Here is a 15,019-nt window from a genome sequence, read left to right on the forward strand (position 1 = left end):
AATAATTAATTATCTGGCACTGCCCTTTTCATTACATAATTCATCAAATTGTCTTGATCGATATTCACATCTTCTAATTGATTCTCAACTTCATTCATATATCTTCTAAAGCATTCAAGTGCTTCAGATTCATGAGAAACCAAATAGATATAATCAAAGTGCGTGAAATCAACGACAAACATAATGAAAAGAAACACAACAGACCTAGCCTTCATATTTGTGAATTACAGACGTCTGAATGGATTACTCGCAATAAGAAGGCAGCTCTCTTAGCCTTCCCAAATGGTTTATATGTAATCTTTCCGACAAGATAATGTTCACAAGTGGCATGTCTATTTTGGAGAAAGAACCCAAGTGTCCTTTCTTAGCCAACCAATTCATTTTATCTTGCCCAATATGACCAATCTTGCATGCTATGTAATAAATGTCACGTAATAACAACAACATCTTTATTACTCGAATAGCATGTCATAATATATTAGTCCACATAATAGTCACAAGTGAAAGGATTAAAATTTACACTAAGAAATCATCATAAAGGTGTCCAGAACCATAGAAGACATTTTTTAGAGTAATTTTCACAACATTATTGTTGAAGAGAAACCTAATACAAGAAGAAAAAATGTTGGCAGTGGCAGAACTGCACTTACTTTTATCTTTCTTCTTGTAATGCCACTTTTCCTTGTTGGAATTCATTAAGTTTCTTTCCATGGAGGATCCACCTCCGATCTCCTTGACCCTTTACTAAATTTCTTGCGCTTGAAGCTTGAAAAGTTCTTACCACTTGATTTTCCACATAATTGGTTTCGTAGCACCTGCTCATCTTCAAGCTCAACATGATAGGCAACATCGACAAATGTTTTGATGCTATCATTGTGGGTCAAGTTAACCTTTAAATTCTCAAATATGAAAAGAGACCGGATCACTGCCTGACCTTACTCCTCATCCAATAGAACATGAACAACACTTTTAAGTTGAGCATTCATTTCAGACATCACCCTTTTGATGTTGCTTGACACGATGAGAAATTCACTTCTTCTACGTGCCAAATTTAATTGTCAACTGTCTGAGGCGAGTCAAAATGGTACTGCCATATATATCTCATAAGTGTGCCTATATGGCAAGAGCAGTAAAATGTATTCACATCATAGATGAGATTATTAACAACTTAACTCACAATATTTCCACAGGTAGTGAAGTCTTTCTTCTTCTACTCTTTGTAAATGTCAAGATCTCTCCTATGCTAGGCAGTGTTACCCTCCTTTGGGTAACACATCACAAAGTTTATACTCTTTATAGTATCTTGCTTTTTCAGTACAAACCATATCTTACGGCTTCATGTATCATGATTTTCGCCATTCGAGTTATCACCCTTATTCAGATCAGCAATTATACCTTTTTAAGCCATATGAGAAACAATTATGCAAGTAAGACTCATCAATTATGCATGTCATATACACGCTCAAGCAAATCAATTCCCATAATGACTTCACATTTAGTGTAGAATCGAAAGGTCTTTTAATTTCCAATCATCACTTACTATCCAAATGATTAATCAAAAATGAAAATCATTTCTTAGTATGTATCAAATTACTTTCTTGACTAAAATCACACAGATTCTTAAAGTCGTAACCTCTTACAATATTTTGTTGTACATAGTAGAGAGTAGAAATTATAACAGAAGAGACAAACAACACATTCATTTTAAAAAAATAGTTTATAACCCTTTCAGCCAAAGTCTTAGCGAGCTTGCCTTTAGGAGAAGGGTTCTAAAGTGAGGCAATTGACATGTCATTTCTAAAGTGTGGCAATTGACATGTCATTAGAAGCAAAGATTTCAATTTAAGCTTCTATGTCCTTTTCTCCTCCTACTTGACTTCAAGTGCAAGAGTATATACCAAATAACACTAATTTGGACCACACTCATGATAAATATTATCCAATATTTTTCCCCCAATACTCAAGGAGAGAATCCCTCAATATGGACAAAATGACCCAAACTTCAATTTACCATAATTCATAGAGGCCATTTTCAAATTCTTAGAACCTAGTATTTTCTTCTCACTTTCCTTCACCAGCTATTCACCTCTAAAGATTCTTTGTACCACCCTCAGAACTTTAAGCCCAACGGGTTCAGAATCGAAATCATTACTGATAATAGTTCTCTGACGACATACTCTTCTACGTTATCCTTTTGCTCGACTTTCAGTACTACTTCCACTTAGACTAATTCGAACTTGTTCACGTCCAATAATTTCGGAGAATAAGGAATAACTAGATTGGTCTTCATAACCATTCAATGTGATAACATATTCACAGTTACTCATAGAAGAAAAATTAATCATAAAGGGCATATGCTATTTATTAATATTCCACCCTTTAGGATAGCTAATTTATCAATAAAAGAGCGTCTAAGACTTGACTTAATTTCTTTACTTAAAGAAACCAAAAATTGATCAGGACATGGAAGAGAACGACCACACCAATATAGTCTTTGTTGTCAATATTGATTCACACATCGAAAGAGAAAAAAAAATATCTGAGGCACATAATCAAAAGACAAAATAAACCATTCAATAACAAGATATGCAACCATGTCTACAATGGCTTACTCTTGTTCTTCACTGAATTAATATCACTGAGATTTGATGCATAAACTATAAGGAAAAGTGAACGACTTTATAATAGTCTATGTGTTGGACTAAGTCAGAATCATCACAAAAAGAAAGAAAAAAGAATATGTGGAAACCAACTCAAGAGTTTCCTTCAAAAATGATTCACGTGGGAATTTCCAATCCCCATATTATCTCTTTTCTAGTTTATTTTTTTTCTTTCTAGTATGACATCGATTCTCCTTTTATAAAGAATCAAACTTGTCTTCTAATTGAAATATGCAACTAGTAAATTCTAACCCATAAGATTTAAAAGAAAATTATGTAAACATTAACTTTGGCAAAACTGCTACTTGGACAAGATTATAAGAAAGAGAAATCATCACAAACTAGAAGAAGTCCTCAAGCAGCACCACTACTGCCGTTACTTACTAGCGATTAGGTTAAACTTTTAAACTGTTTTCATCTCATAACCTTGATGTCACAAATTTGCGGCATATAGTAAATACGGAAACTTCCACATTGATTTTTTTTCCCACATAACACTGCAAAAACAAAGCATGAGTTTCGTCAAAAGTTGGCAAGTTGAGAATATGATAACTTGTACTATTGGGTGAGATTAGGGGCTCCACATGCTAAGCAAGTAATGATATGAAGCATTTGAATTGTATGATGGTCTCTTGTTTGTTTGATAATTGAAGAGACATTACTCTAAGCTTTTATAGTGCTTCGAATCGCCGGTTTCTCAGTTTGTTTGTTTGTTTGAGAATCTATATTTTAATATAATCTATACATACACACATGAAAAAGTTAGTGTCATATTTTTTCTTCGTATTTATTATTTATATGATAGTATTTGCACAAGACATAAAGCTATTATTTATGTTAGTAAAAGTTAAATCAAGTTAATAAGATGTTAGTTATGTGTTTGCGATACATTACCTTAGATCTTATTGTAAGAAATTTTGTTTACTAATATGATGATTTGAGTAGTTTAATTCAAATTCTAAAATATATCAATTGTTAAAAAGAAGACAATATTTATTTCCTTCTTTTTTTTTTAAAGAGTTTGTATTTTTATACACTAATTAAGCAAAAATAAAATTTTAGATCCACTATTAATAAACTTATCTATATGGTCCAATTATTCATAATTTTTTCATCCACTTTCCTAAAGAGTCATTTTTATACTTCAAAAAAATAACTTTCTACGCTTCTTAACTGAAAATATATGTTATTAAATTATTATTGGAAAGATATAAAAAAATTTAATCATGATTTACTTAAAAGAAAAGTAAGTCAGTTAATATAATTGAAAAATCCTGCCCAATAGAGAATACATTTCACTATCTTCTGTAACCTGTTGAAATGTCTCTAACACCTATCTCATAAGAAAATCAACTTAATGTTAGGGTAAATACTTACTCATACTGTGTGTTACACTAAATTAATGCAACTTACTATACTGAAGTGATTTGAGGAAGTGAATACATGCGTGATTTGAGGTTGAAGTTGAAGTTTTGTTTGGACATGTATTTGAATTTCTTAAGTTGCATTTTTTTATCATAAACATGAAAACCCTACAAGCTGTGAAAACTATCAAAACTTCTCCAATTCTTATACAATCTTAACCAGTGAGCAAACCATAGTTCATAACAAAATTAATACGCTGCTAGAAGACATTTCTAAAGAATACAACATCTATTGATCAAACTTTAGTTCAATAAAAGAAAAATTGAAGATGAGTTGTAGTAACTACTCTTTAATGTAATCCTTTCACACAGTACGGACAATCTCTAGTATGAATTTCCAATTAGATGATCGAGAAAACGAACAAATGTTGTTACTTTGAGTCAAGTTTTACATTTAAAAAAAATGTTAACCAACTTATGGATTTTTTTTTAAATATAAAATTATGGGTCGAGTTTTACATTTAAAAAAAATTGGAATCTCAAATTCCACTTTTTGGAGAATTTGGTATTTGAAATCATGATATGAAGTTGAAGTTGAAATTTTGTGCAAATTTCATAAACAAATGCCGGTTTGAAATCATAATTTCAAATCGCATGGCCAAACGCCTGTATAGATTAATGAATCACGGCTAAATGATAATCATGCCACACGTGTATTCAAATACATATTACACATGATTTGATGTAAATATACGGTATGGGTAAATTTTTATTCTTGTGTCTGACCTAAATTTTGCCCAATAAACTTTCTTAAATTTTTTAATAAATGTTTTATTAAACAGATCAAAAGTTTAAAATAATCTGTTATAACATCATATTTCCTCAATTTATACAAGTTTGTAGGCCCCCCAAATTATCTGATTTTTCAGGTCGGTAAGTAACAGAAAAACTACACCTCATTCCTTGTTTATCGTGTCACGCGGTCTAGCATGTGACATTCACGTGTACTCCTCTCTGTCATTGTTTCATACCCAATTTTTATTATCTTTTTGTTTCTTGCTGTGGTAACCATATATTTTGATCTCCTTTAAGTATTCAAGTATCTGAAATTTAATGTTTTGATTAATTTGCATACACATAAAATAAATACTACTTTCTCTTTTAAATTGTTTGGCTTGATTTGGAGTATGAGGATTAAACTAATTAATGTTTGGTATCAATTTATCATAGAATTGTTAAATTTTTTGAAATAAAATTTATATATTTAAAAACTACATAAAAGTATTATAAGTCATAATAGTTAACAATTCAAAATATTAGAAGATATTTAAAAATTATGGTCAAATAAAATATTCCTTGATTGTCCAAATAGTAATTAAGACGAACAAATTGAAACGGAGGGATCATGCGATAAAAATTCTCTACCAAATTCTCTTTTACTCGAAATATTCAACTCACAACATTTATTAATAATGAAAAAATTCAATTATTTTACTATTTCAGTCACACTGTGAGTTCCATTAAACACTAAGGGGTCGTTTGATTCAAAAACAAATTACGCTGGGATAAGTTATGCTAGATTAATTACCTTGGGATGAATTATGCTGGGATTAGTTATTCTGGAATTATTTTTTATTGACTGTTTGGTATGTTGGACTAAAAGTATTACACATTGGATAATTTCTAAAAAGAAGAGGTTTCTTTCTTATCTCGGGATAACTTATCCTGGGATAGCTTATTCCATCCTATGGCAGGTATGAGTTATCCCAGTATTATTTTTACTCATGGGATAACTTATCTCATGATTACTAACCAAACAAGGGATACAAAATTGCTAAATTCTTATCTCATGACTACTTATATTTATCTTTCGCACCAAACGAAGGAGTTGTATGATTCGGATGTAAGTTATGCGGGATTAATAATGTAAGTAACTAGTTATGCAGAAATTAATAATGCATTGTAATACGAAGATTATTTCTTGTTGAACGTTTAATTTGATATATTACATATTAGTATACGACATGTAATTCAGAATATTATTTACTTTTTAAATAAAAATATCCTTTTACTATTATGAGGGTTACGCATTCTTATTTTACATTCGGGAAAAGCAAACTATTAATTTGATTTGTTTAGAATTTTGCCTAAACTATGTCGACTACTCACTACAGTATATCCAATTGTTATCCAAAATTATTTTCCATTCCCATCTGGTCCAACATTGGACACGTTGCCACAAATTTAGTTTCTTTGGCATCCAAGTAATCAGTTAACACAGTTCTACAAAAAGGTCGACAAGTACCTTAAGCTTAGCCACCTGTTACATTTCATTTGTGCCAGTTTTCAAACCTTTTTCTTCTTCTTCTTCCTTCATTTGCACCTTTTTACTTACTTTAGTCTCCATTGAAGAAAAACAAAGCACCTTTTTTTATATTCCCAATTTCCAATCTTAGTTCCAATTTAAAATCTCTCAAATTCAAATAAATCAAGAATTACAAATACTAGAGTAAAAAATCCATGGCAAAAATGTTGAGTAAGGCAGTATGCTTCCAATCACCTTTGAGTTTTGGTGATATTCATCATCATCATCACCATTATAATCAACATGGGGTTTGTGCTTTTCCCATGAAATTTAAAAATCCAAATTCAGTTGGTTTTTCATTATCAACAAGTAATGATTTCTTTGGTGGTAATATTTCTCAAAGAGGACACTTAAGTTTTTCCAAGTTCAATAAGAGAAATAACAAATATACAGCTGCCAGTGCTCAGGTTTCTTTCTATTTTCTGTTTTATTATTATTTTTTATGCTTTGTTTCTTGAGTAATTTTAACGTACTCAGTTCATGTTCTCATATGCTTACAACTTTCTAGTTTGATCGTAGTGGTTGAATCCCATAATTTCAATAATACAAGTTTCCTTATGTGAATTTTTGTTGCTCCAATTTGGGGTTAAGGATATTTTTGGAATTATCAGTCAATAAGCATGTAAAAGTTTCAGTTTTTTCCATGATCTTGTGTTAAATAGTCTAGTTTGGGGCCAGTGGTGAGTCAAGGATTTAAACTATGTTGGTTCTACTTTAAGGTTCTTAGCATCAAAATTATATTTTACTAAAAGTTATGGGTTCAGACCTGCTATTTATTGTAATTTTAGTGAATTATTATACAAATTTATGCTCTGCATCTCAGGTACCGGGTTCAGATGAACCTAGTGCTATAAGGCTGCATCCGCCTCTGTGAATAGGGCCAAGATTTTCTGGTCCAATTTAGCGCATGATTGGTTAATGTTGCTCAATATGATTAGTTTTATTTACTAAGCACTTTCAGGATTAGTGGTTACTGTAGAAAAAGACAGTGTGCCGTTATAATAATAGCCATGTGATATGATGAAACTAATTTCTAGTAATCCCTTATCTGAATTACCGGAAACAACTATGGTAATCCAAATGAAAGAATCGGGAAATTGACATAAATAGCCGCCGTCCAAAAAAAAAAAAAAAAACTGGCAGATGTATAATATACATATAATATATGGATATGTTATGTATATTGGCTAGCTGATGTAAACATTTTTGGCTGAGCAGCCGAATGTGTAACTGCCCCTTTTATAATATTAAGTAACCTGGCATGAATGGCCATTTTGGGCAATGCATTTCAATTCTGCCATTTGTAATACTAAGTTGTTGTTTGCATAAGTTGGATCTCCATATGATCCTTTTCTTTTTAAAATTTGGCAGGCTTGAGTCTATAGATTATGAAAGGTTCAACTTTTTTCATCGTGCGCTAAATATGCATAAAACAGATGAGCATTGGAATCAGGAACGCTCCAAAATGGTGGGAGAAAGGGCTTCAACGTAACATGAAAGAGGTGACTGGCGCCCAAGACCTTGTTGACTCCCTTTTAAGCGCCGGGGATAAACTAGTGGTTGTTGATTTCTTTTCCCCTGGCTGTGGAGGATGCAAAGCCCTTCATCCAAAGGTAATAGATTTTTGTTGTCTGAACTGTTTGTTATGTGTGGTTAAAGTGAAATAGTGCTGCGCCTTTGTTTTCTGTCCGTTTCAGTAAGATATGATTAATGTTCCTTAATCATGGTAAAATTGGAAAATGCAGATATGTCAGTTAGCAGAGATGAATGCGGATGTGCAGTTTTTTCATGTGAACTATGAGGAACTCAAGTCGATGTGTTACTCACTGAATGTACATGTTCTCCCATTTTTCCGTTTCTATAGAGGGGCTGAAGGTCGTCTTTGTAGCTTTAGCTGTACCAATGCCACGGTTAGTTTTCATCTACCTTTACCTGCTTCGTTTTTCTTTTGATACAGCAATCTACTGCACTTCTGTTGGTAATGCTTTTCTTCCATGTCATTCTTGAGATGCACCTAAAATATTTAGGATTGTTATTGGATCACAGTTGTGTAATCTGAAATCTGCATTTTCTGCAATATCTCCCTTTGAATTAATTTAGTCTTTTTTCATCTTGATGACTAAGAATTCAAGATGTCTTCAACATGATGAATGCGTTCTTTTGCTTCTTGTGTTTTATGGCGCTTCCTTCTTGGCCTAGATGTTTGATATTCTTAACGCCATAGGAAATTAATGCATTTTACTGATTCCTTTTGTTATAAAATGATAATCCTCTTTTGGAATGGTATTCTAACACTAACCGCGATATTGTGGTGCAGATAAAAAAATTCAGGGATGCATTGACAAAGTATGGCGCAGATTGTTGCAGCCTTGGACCAGTTAAAGGGCTTGAGGAGAAAGAGCTACTTGCACTAGCAGCAAACAAGGACCTATCTTTTGCATACACACCAAAGACAGAAGAACCAGTACCTGTTCTTGCCTTACAAGAAGATATGGTGATAAAAACAAGCACTTCATCTCATCCAAATACATTTCCCCCTTTACCACTTCCCCTCCCTCTTCCTCTCGCATCAACTTCACATAAGGCCAAAAGCAACTCGATGAGTGAAGTTTGCTAAGAAAATAGACCTTGGCCTAACTCAACCTCAAAAACTAGCTCATAAAGGGAAAATTGTTCAAGACCATAGCAGGAGACAACTCCACTCCCTCCACCAATGGTGGTCCGTCATTGGGTGAAACCAAGAATATGGATGGACCTAGCTCTAATATCGTGTTTAGAAAATGGACATCATACTTGATTGAACCCTAAAATCTAGCTCATGAGGTGAGATCTCTCAAGGCTATAAAAACATGAGTGTCCAATCAACTAATACAGGACATTCTAACAAAGTTCTTGCCACTTTGAGGATGGTTTTGAGAATCACCAGTAAACTGTGTCATAGAGGTGATATACGTAGAGCTAGGTTGTGTTTTCTTATGTACATAATGCAGTAGAAAAGGATTGAAGATGCCATGTATTACAGTATATTGTATCTGGTTGTTCTACATATTTTCTATATCTGGCTTTTCAATTGGCTGGAGCAACAGACTGGAGTTCTGGCTTTGTCCCTTTTTTTTTATTTGAAGGATAGGCCAAATGAGTGCAATCCCTAGTGATATGTTTTAGTTTTTACTACTTGCTTCTGAACTCTCTTGAATCTTGATGATCAAAGTATAAAGTTTGTAATTTACACTTGAAAAGTATTTATGTGTACCCATTCTAAGTTATATCCTTCCTCTTTTATTTTCCTTTGTTCCAACTTAGCGGCAAAATTCCTTACCTGAAAAAGTAAATAGTAGAGTTTTTGATGCAGAGCCTAACAAACAGGTCATCATAATTGCCAAAAGATACAATCACCAGCCAGTAAGAGCATGTCCAATACAATTAGATGTCCACAAATGCAAAAGTAAATAATAATAGGCAATGGCTTTCGAATTACAAGTTACTCATATAAGAAATACAACTACAAATATTGTATCAAAGGCTACAATATATCAGCAGCCCATCATCTTGACAGTGATTACGTTCAGAGAGACATAATAGCAACTGCGCACACAATCCGCTTCCTGGAAAGAGATGAATCTTTTATCGGAGACCTCGATAAAACAGTATTGAAGCAACTCCAATTATTGCTTGGGATCGAAGCAGTCTGAATCACCAAAAAGGCCCCTATTTCCACAGGCTTTTGCAATGATTTGCATCTGTCAAAGCTTCAAACTCAATTTCCAATTCCTCTGCTAGGGCAAAGCAAAGAGCAGATTCCATGACCATGGCATCCAATAGCTACACTGTGTCCCAATGAAAAACGGATAACCCAAAAAGACATCAAAAGTTGGACACATTAAGGCAGAATCAACCGAGAAACAGCCATTGTCTCTTCCAACTTGTACTACTAATTAGAAAGTGGATGAAAAGCAAAAAATTAGCTAGAGTTATGACACAGTTCCAACCCCGCCTCCACGACACATGCATATCCCCAATATAGGAGACTGTCCTAGAGCTGTCCAATACATGCAATTGTATTAAGACTGTTAAGTTATCATCTTTCATATCTTTAAATCATGTTTCGTGCTGCACAACTTGAAAGTGATACATCTAAGACACAAATTAACACAACATTGCATAGATTTCATAAGTTTTTACCAGCAGACAGGTAGCATGGTGCTAAATGATTTACTCACCACGCTGTTTAAAACTGGCAAAAATATCTATATATGCTTCCGAAACAGGAACATCCCCACAAAATTAAGAGGTGCTCGCAAGTAAGAAACAACTCTACCACTAAATCACCTAGATAACAGTCATTAGGAGATGCAGAAGCATCTAAAACTTCAAGTTAACCTGGCATCAATCTGAAGTAAAACTGATTTAATGCCGATCTGAATACAAAAGGAACAAAATACTCTGATATTATAGCAGTATATGAATCACAGATCCAAACAGAACCACAAACATGAAGGTATTTGAAGCATGAACCGTGTGCACATATGGAAAATAATTTAACTACGTGAGTTAGCATGAAACAGTCTACGTTCTTCAATAATTTGAAACAACTAGCACATAAAAATAATTTTTTTAAAAATAAATCTGGATCTGCTAGAACATTTATTAGCATGAAACCATCCATGTTCTCCAATAATTTGAAACAAGAATACTTCAAATGCAAACACTAGTATAACAAATAAATAAAAATGCATGAACTTGAGCAAACAGCACATAAAAATGAAAACTTTTTTCAAATCTGGATCTGCCTCTGAACTTAGAACAGCTATTAGAATAAAACTATATATTTTCTTTTATAGTACGAAAAAAGAATACTTCAAATGCAAATACTAGTATAACAAATAAATAAAAATGCATGAACTTGAGCAAACAGCACATAAAAATGAAAACTTTTTTTCAAATCTGAATCTGCCTCTGAACTTAAAAGACCTATTAGCATGCAATAGTCTATGCTCTTCAATAATTTGAAACAAGAACACTTAAAATGCAAATACTAGTATAACCAATCAATTAAAAAAAATGCAACTCGAGCAAATTGGCACATAAAAATAAAAACTTTTTTGAAATCTGGGTCTGCCTCTAAACTTAGAACATCTATTATTAAAGTAAAAAATGCACGAACTTGAGCAAATAAATCAACAAAAATGCATGAACTAGAGAGCAAATAACACATAAAATGCAAATACTTTTATAATAATATATCTACCAAATAATAAGAACTTGTTTTTGTGGGGGTATTATTGTAAAGTCCGCAGAAACCCTCATCGCCCCGATTTATCGATAGGCTCAGATAGCAGACAGTCTTCATCGCAGTAAAGCAGGGCAAAAGGGGTAACGGAAATTTGGAAGGCAGAGAAAGAGATTAACGGAGCCGCCATTAAACCCTAAATTAATAGGGCGGTAACTCCTCTCTAACTGCACCGGTAATATTTCCGTTACCGTCTTCGCCGCTACCCACTGCTCAGATAAGATCAAGTAGTTTGAGGTTAAAGGCTAGCCCCAGCCTTGTCTTAAGTACTAGTAGTTTTTGTGAAACCTAAATGAGATGTAAGAGTTCCAGTGTGAAGTTCCTAGTATACCCCCCGTAAAGTGGTCAATATGAGAGGGGGGAAAAAAGAACCGAAATTGACCACTACTATTTTTTTATTTTTTTTTAACAAAAGCTCAAAATAATTCTATTTCTTTTCCATGGTACAATAATAACCCACATTCTTTGCTAAAACGGTACAATTTCAGTCCTAATACTACTACTACAACAACAGCAGCAGCATAAGCGACTACAGTGGGACATAGAAAAATATATTTGTGCTGCTTTAATCATACTTTGGATCTTGAGTTTTGGCATATTCGATAGCTTTGTTAGATGAAATTTACTTTGCAATGTATTCGTATAAGATGCTCAACTTATTCTACCATAACTTAATTTATTAATTACCAACCCGCCATCATAAGCTAATTTCATTGTAATCGTTTTATGTGTGGAAATCAAAGTATGCTGAAATGGCTTTGCAATTTGAGGTTTAATGGATTATCATTAGTATTGAAGATTTCTTTGATAATCTTCTAAAAAACTAGCATTCATGACATTTTCATAAATTTTTCCGCACAGCATTTTTTTTTGAGCTACTTAAAATTTATTTATAGTTAGTATAATGGCAAATAAACAAAGAAAAAAAACTTCTATGGCAATTGAAACACATTTATTATGGTGTTCTTTGACAGAAACACATGGTATAAAATGATGCACATCGCTCGTAAAAATAAAATACGAGATTTGCATAAAAGCAAAAATGAAGTTATGGGTCTCGAGGAAAATGTACGAGACACTGGTGATGTTTAATTTATGTTTAAAAACCTGTTATAATTTGTTTCCACAGAAAGTGAAACCCCATTTCAAGTACTATGAATTGTAAATGGATTATGTGAAAGAAACAAGATTAATTTGAAGAAGAATCAAAACATAATTAATTTAATTTCGGGACCACAACCAATTTGAGAAAGAGTTGAAATAGAATCAATATAAATTCAAGATCTCATCAAAACACATAATTTCTTACCTCATGTCTACTTTCGCGAAAAATTACCAATTAAATAGTGGAGTTTTCTTCAAAGAGTTCAAATATATTTGACTATCTTTTTGTACTATATTTCTGTTCCGGGAGGGGGGGGGGGGGGGGGGGTAGTTATGTCAATCTAACATAGCAAAAAAACAGCTTTAAATAGAACATTGAAAATAACGTATCGTCACTCAAACCCTAATTCTCTCTCTCTCTGAAGGTCAGATGGGGCTTTTAATTAAAGGTGACAAAAAGGTTTGAAAATTGAGTTGGGTAACTCTAGTTTTTTTAATTGAGTATGGATGATAAACTTTGGATTAGTGATTAGGGAGTTTTGACTTGCCCCAACGTTATATTTTTAACACTTTGACCCCAAACTTTATTTTTTACACTTTGCCCCCAAGTTTTGTTTTTAATACTTTGACCCAACCCATATAAACCCTACAAAGCAAAAAAAAAAGGCGCCAATTTTTCATTTTGCCTGTGCCGTTTCCACCGTTTTTGGCTTTTCTTTTTTGCTTCGTTTCTTCTTCTTCTTGCTGTTTCTTCTTGCTCCTTCTTATTCTGTTGGTTTCTTCTTCTTCTTCGTCCATTGTTTTGTCTTCTTCTTCTTCTTCTTCTTTTTCTTCTTCTTCTTCTTCTTCGTCCGCCATTGTTGCTCAAGAAAGAAAAAACAAGACCACCCGATTTTCTAATTTTTTGACTGGATTTCGTTCGTGTAGTACTGGAATTCTGAGAATTACTTCATAAGTGTTTTCCTCTCATTTCGTTGTTCTGCTTTTTTCTTCTTCGTCCGCCATTGTTACTCAAGAAAGAAAAAAACGAGACCACCCGATTTTGTAATTTTTTTGACTGGATTTTGTTCTTGTAGCTCTAGGAATTACTTCATAAGTGTTTTCCGCTCATTTGGTAAGTAAAACAATGCTGTTTTATTTCAATTTTTCATTTGGGTATAAATCTACTGATTTTCCAACAACTTATAATAGCTGTTGTAATTGTTGCAACAGATGATGTGGTTATTGCAACTTCTACAATAGATTATGTAGTTGTTGTAATTGTTGCTACCATTGCTAAATACGTTATTGTATAAATAACCTGCAACAACTGAGTAAGTTGTTGATAAGATTCCAAATGGAAACTCTAGAAATTCAAAAAGGAATTAAAAAGCAAGGAATTAAGATAAAAGCAAGACCCAATTAGTAAAGGAATTATAGGCAAATCTAGGTATGTTAAACCTAAATCCTCCTAATTGATTCCTACTAATGAACCTATACTAATTGATAATCAACAAGGAAGACTCAATGAATCCACAAATGAGCAATTCAATGTAGAAAATCAAGGACAAGAGTTTTAGATTGCCAACCAAAGATCCACACAACTAGTCACTAAGATAATCTCTAATTAACTAACTAAACAAACTATCACTCATAAGAGGTTTTTCTTCAATAATCAAGCTAAAAACTAATGAAATGACTAAGGCAACTATATATAGTCTTGTCTTTTACAACTAAGGCCCAAAAGTGACCTTTTGCAAAATTAGCCACAAGTTGGCCGAAAATAGCCAACATTGGCTCTTCATTGGCCATTTGCACTTCTAGCCACTTTTTATGGCTTCCCTTCTTATTCCTTCATCTTCAACATCCTCCCAAGCAATCATCCACACGTTATACACTCTTGAGAGGTGTTCTTCAAGCACCTCCAATGCCCCTCTCTTCATAAACATCACTTGCAAGTCTTGGAGTTCCTTGGCTTGGCTACGAGTGAATGGCCTTGAAGGAGTGGTGCCCGTTGGTATCGTATCATCCTCCCCTTCTTGGAGAAGATTCGCCCTCGAATCTAAAGGCTCACCTACAACACAAGAAGATAGATCACTTACATTGAAAACATTATGCACATTATACTCACTTGGCAAGTTGATCTTGTAGGCATCGTCATTAATCTTCTCAAGGACTTTGAAAGGGCCATCTCCTCTTGGGCTCAACTTTCCCTTCCTCAATTGAGGGAATCTTTCCTTCCGGAAGTGAACCCAAA

The 15,019-nt window shown here is 33.3% G+C and overlaps 1 protein-coding gene and 1 non-coding gene across 3 annotated transcripts; one reads left to right on the top strand and one right to left on the bottom strand.

The window, feature by feature from the left end:
• Positions 1-6,321: 6,321 nt before the first annotated feature.
• On the top strand, positions 6,322-9,631 carry LOC132607352 (thioredoxin-like 1-1, chloroplastic). 2 transcript variants are annotated; one of them, XM_060321282.1, is made up of 4 exons: positions 6,322-6,796; positions 7,826-8,002; positions 8,135-8,299; positions 8,707-9,631. In XM_060321282.1, the coding sequence occupies exons 1-4, from the start codon at positions 6,545-6,547 to the stop codon at positions 9,004-9,006; spliced, it is 894 nt and encodes a 297-aa protein (XP_060177265.1). In that variant the 5' UTR covers positions 6,322-6,544; the 3' UTR covers positions 9,007-9,631. The 2 variants fall into 2 exon arrangements, with proteins under 2 accessions (XP_060177265.1, XP_060177266.1); XM_060321283.1 differs by having other exon boundaries at positions 6,661-6,796; positions 7,761-8,002.
• Positions 9,632-10,563: 932 nt separating this feature from the next.
• LOC132608544 (small nucleolar RNA snoR137) lies at positions 10,564-10,702 on the bottom strand. The gene has a single exon (XR_009570453.1). It is a non-coding gene; the product is annotated as a small nucleolar RNA snoR137 (small nucleolar RNA).
• Positions 10,703-15,019: the final 4,317 nt, after the last annotated feature.

Source organism: Lycium barbarum, chromosome 8, assembly GCF_019175385.1.
Source record: "Lycium barbarum isolate Lr01 chromosome 8, ASM1917538v2, whole genome shotgun sequence".
NCBI lineage: Eukaryota > Viridiplantae > Streptophyta > Magnoliopsida > Solanales > Solanaceae > Lycium > Lycium barbarum.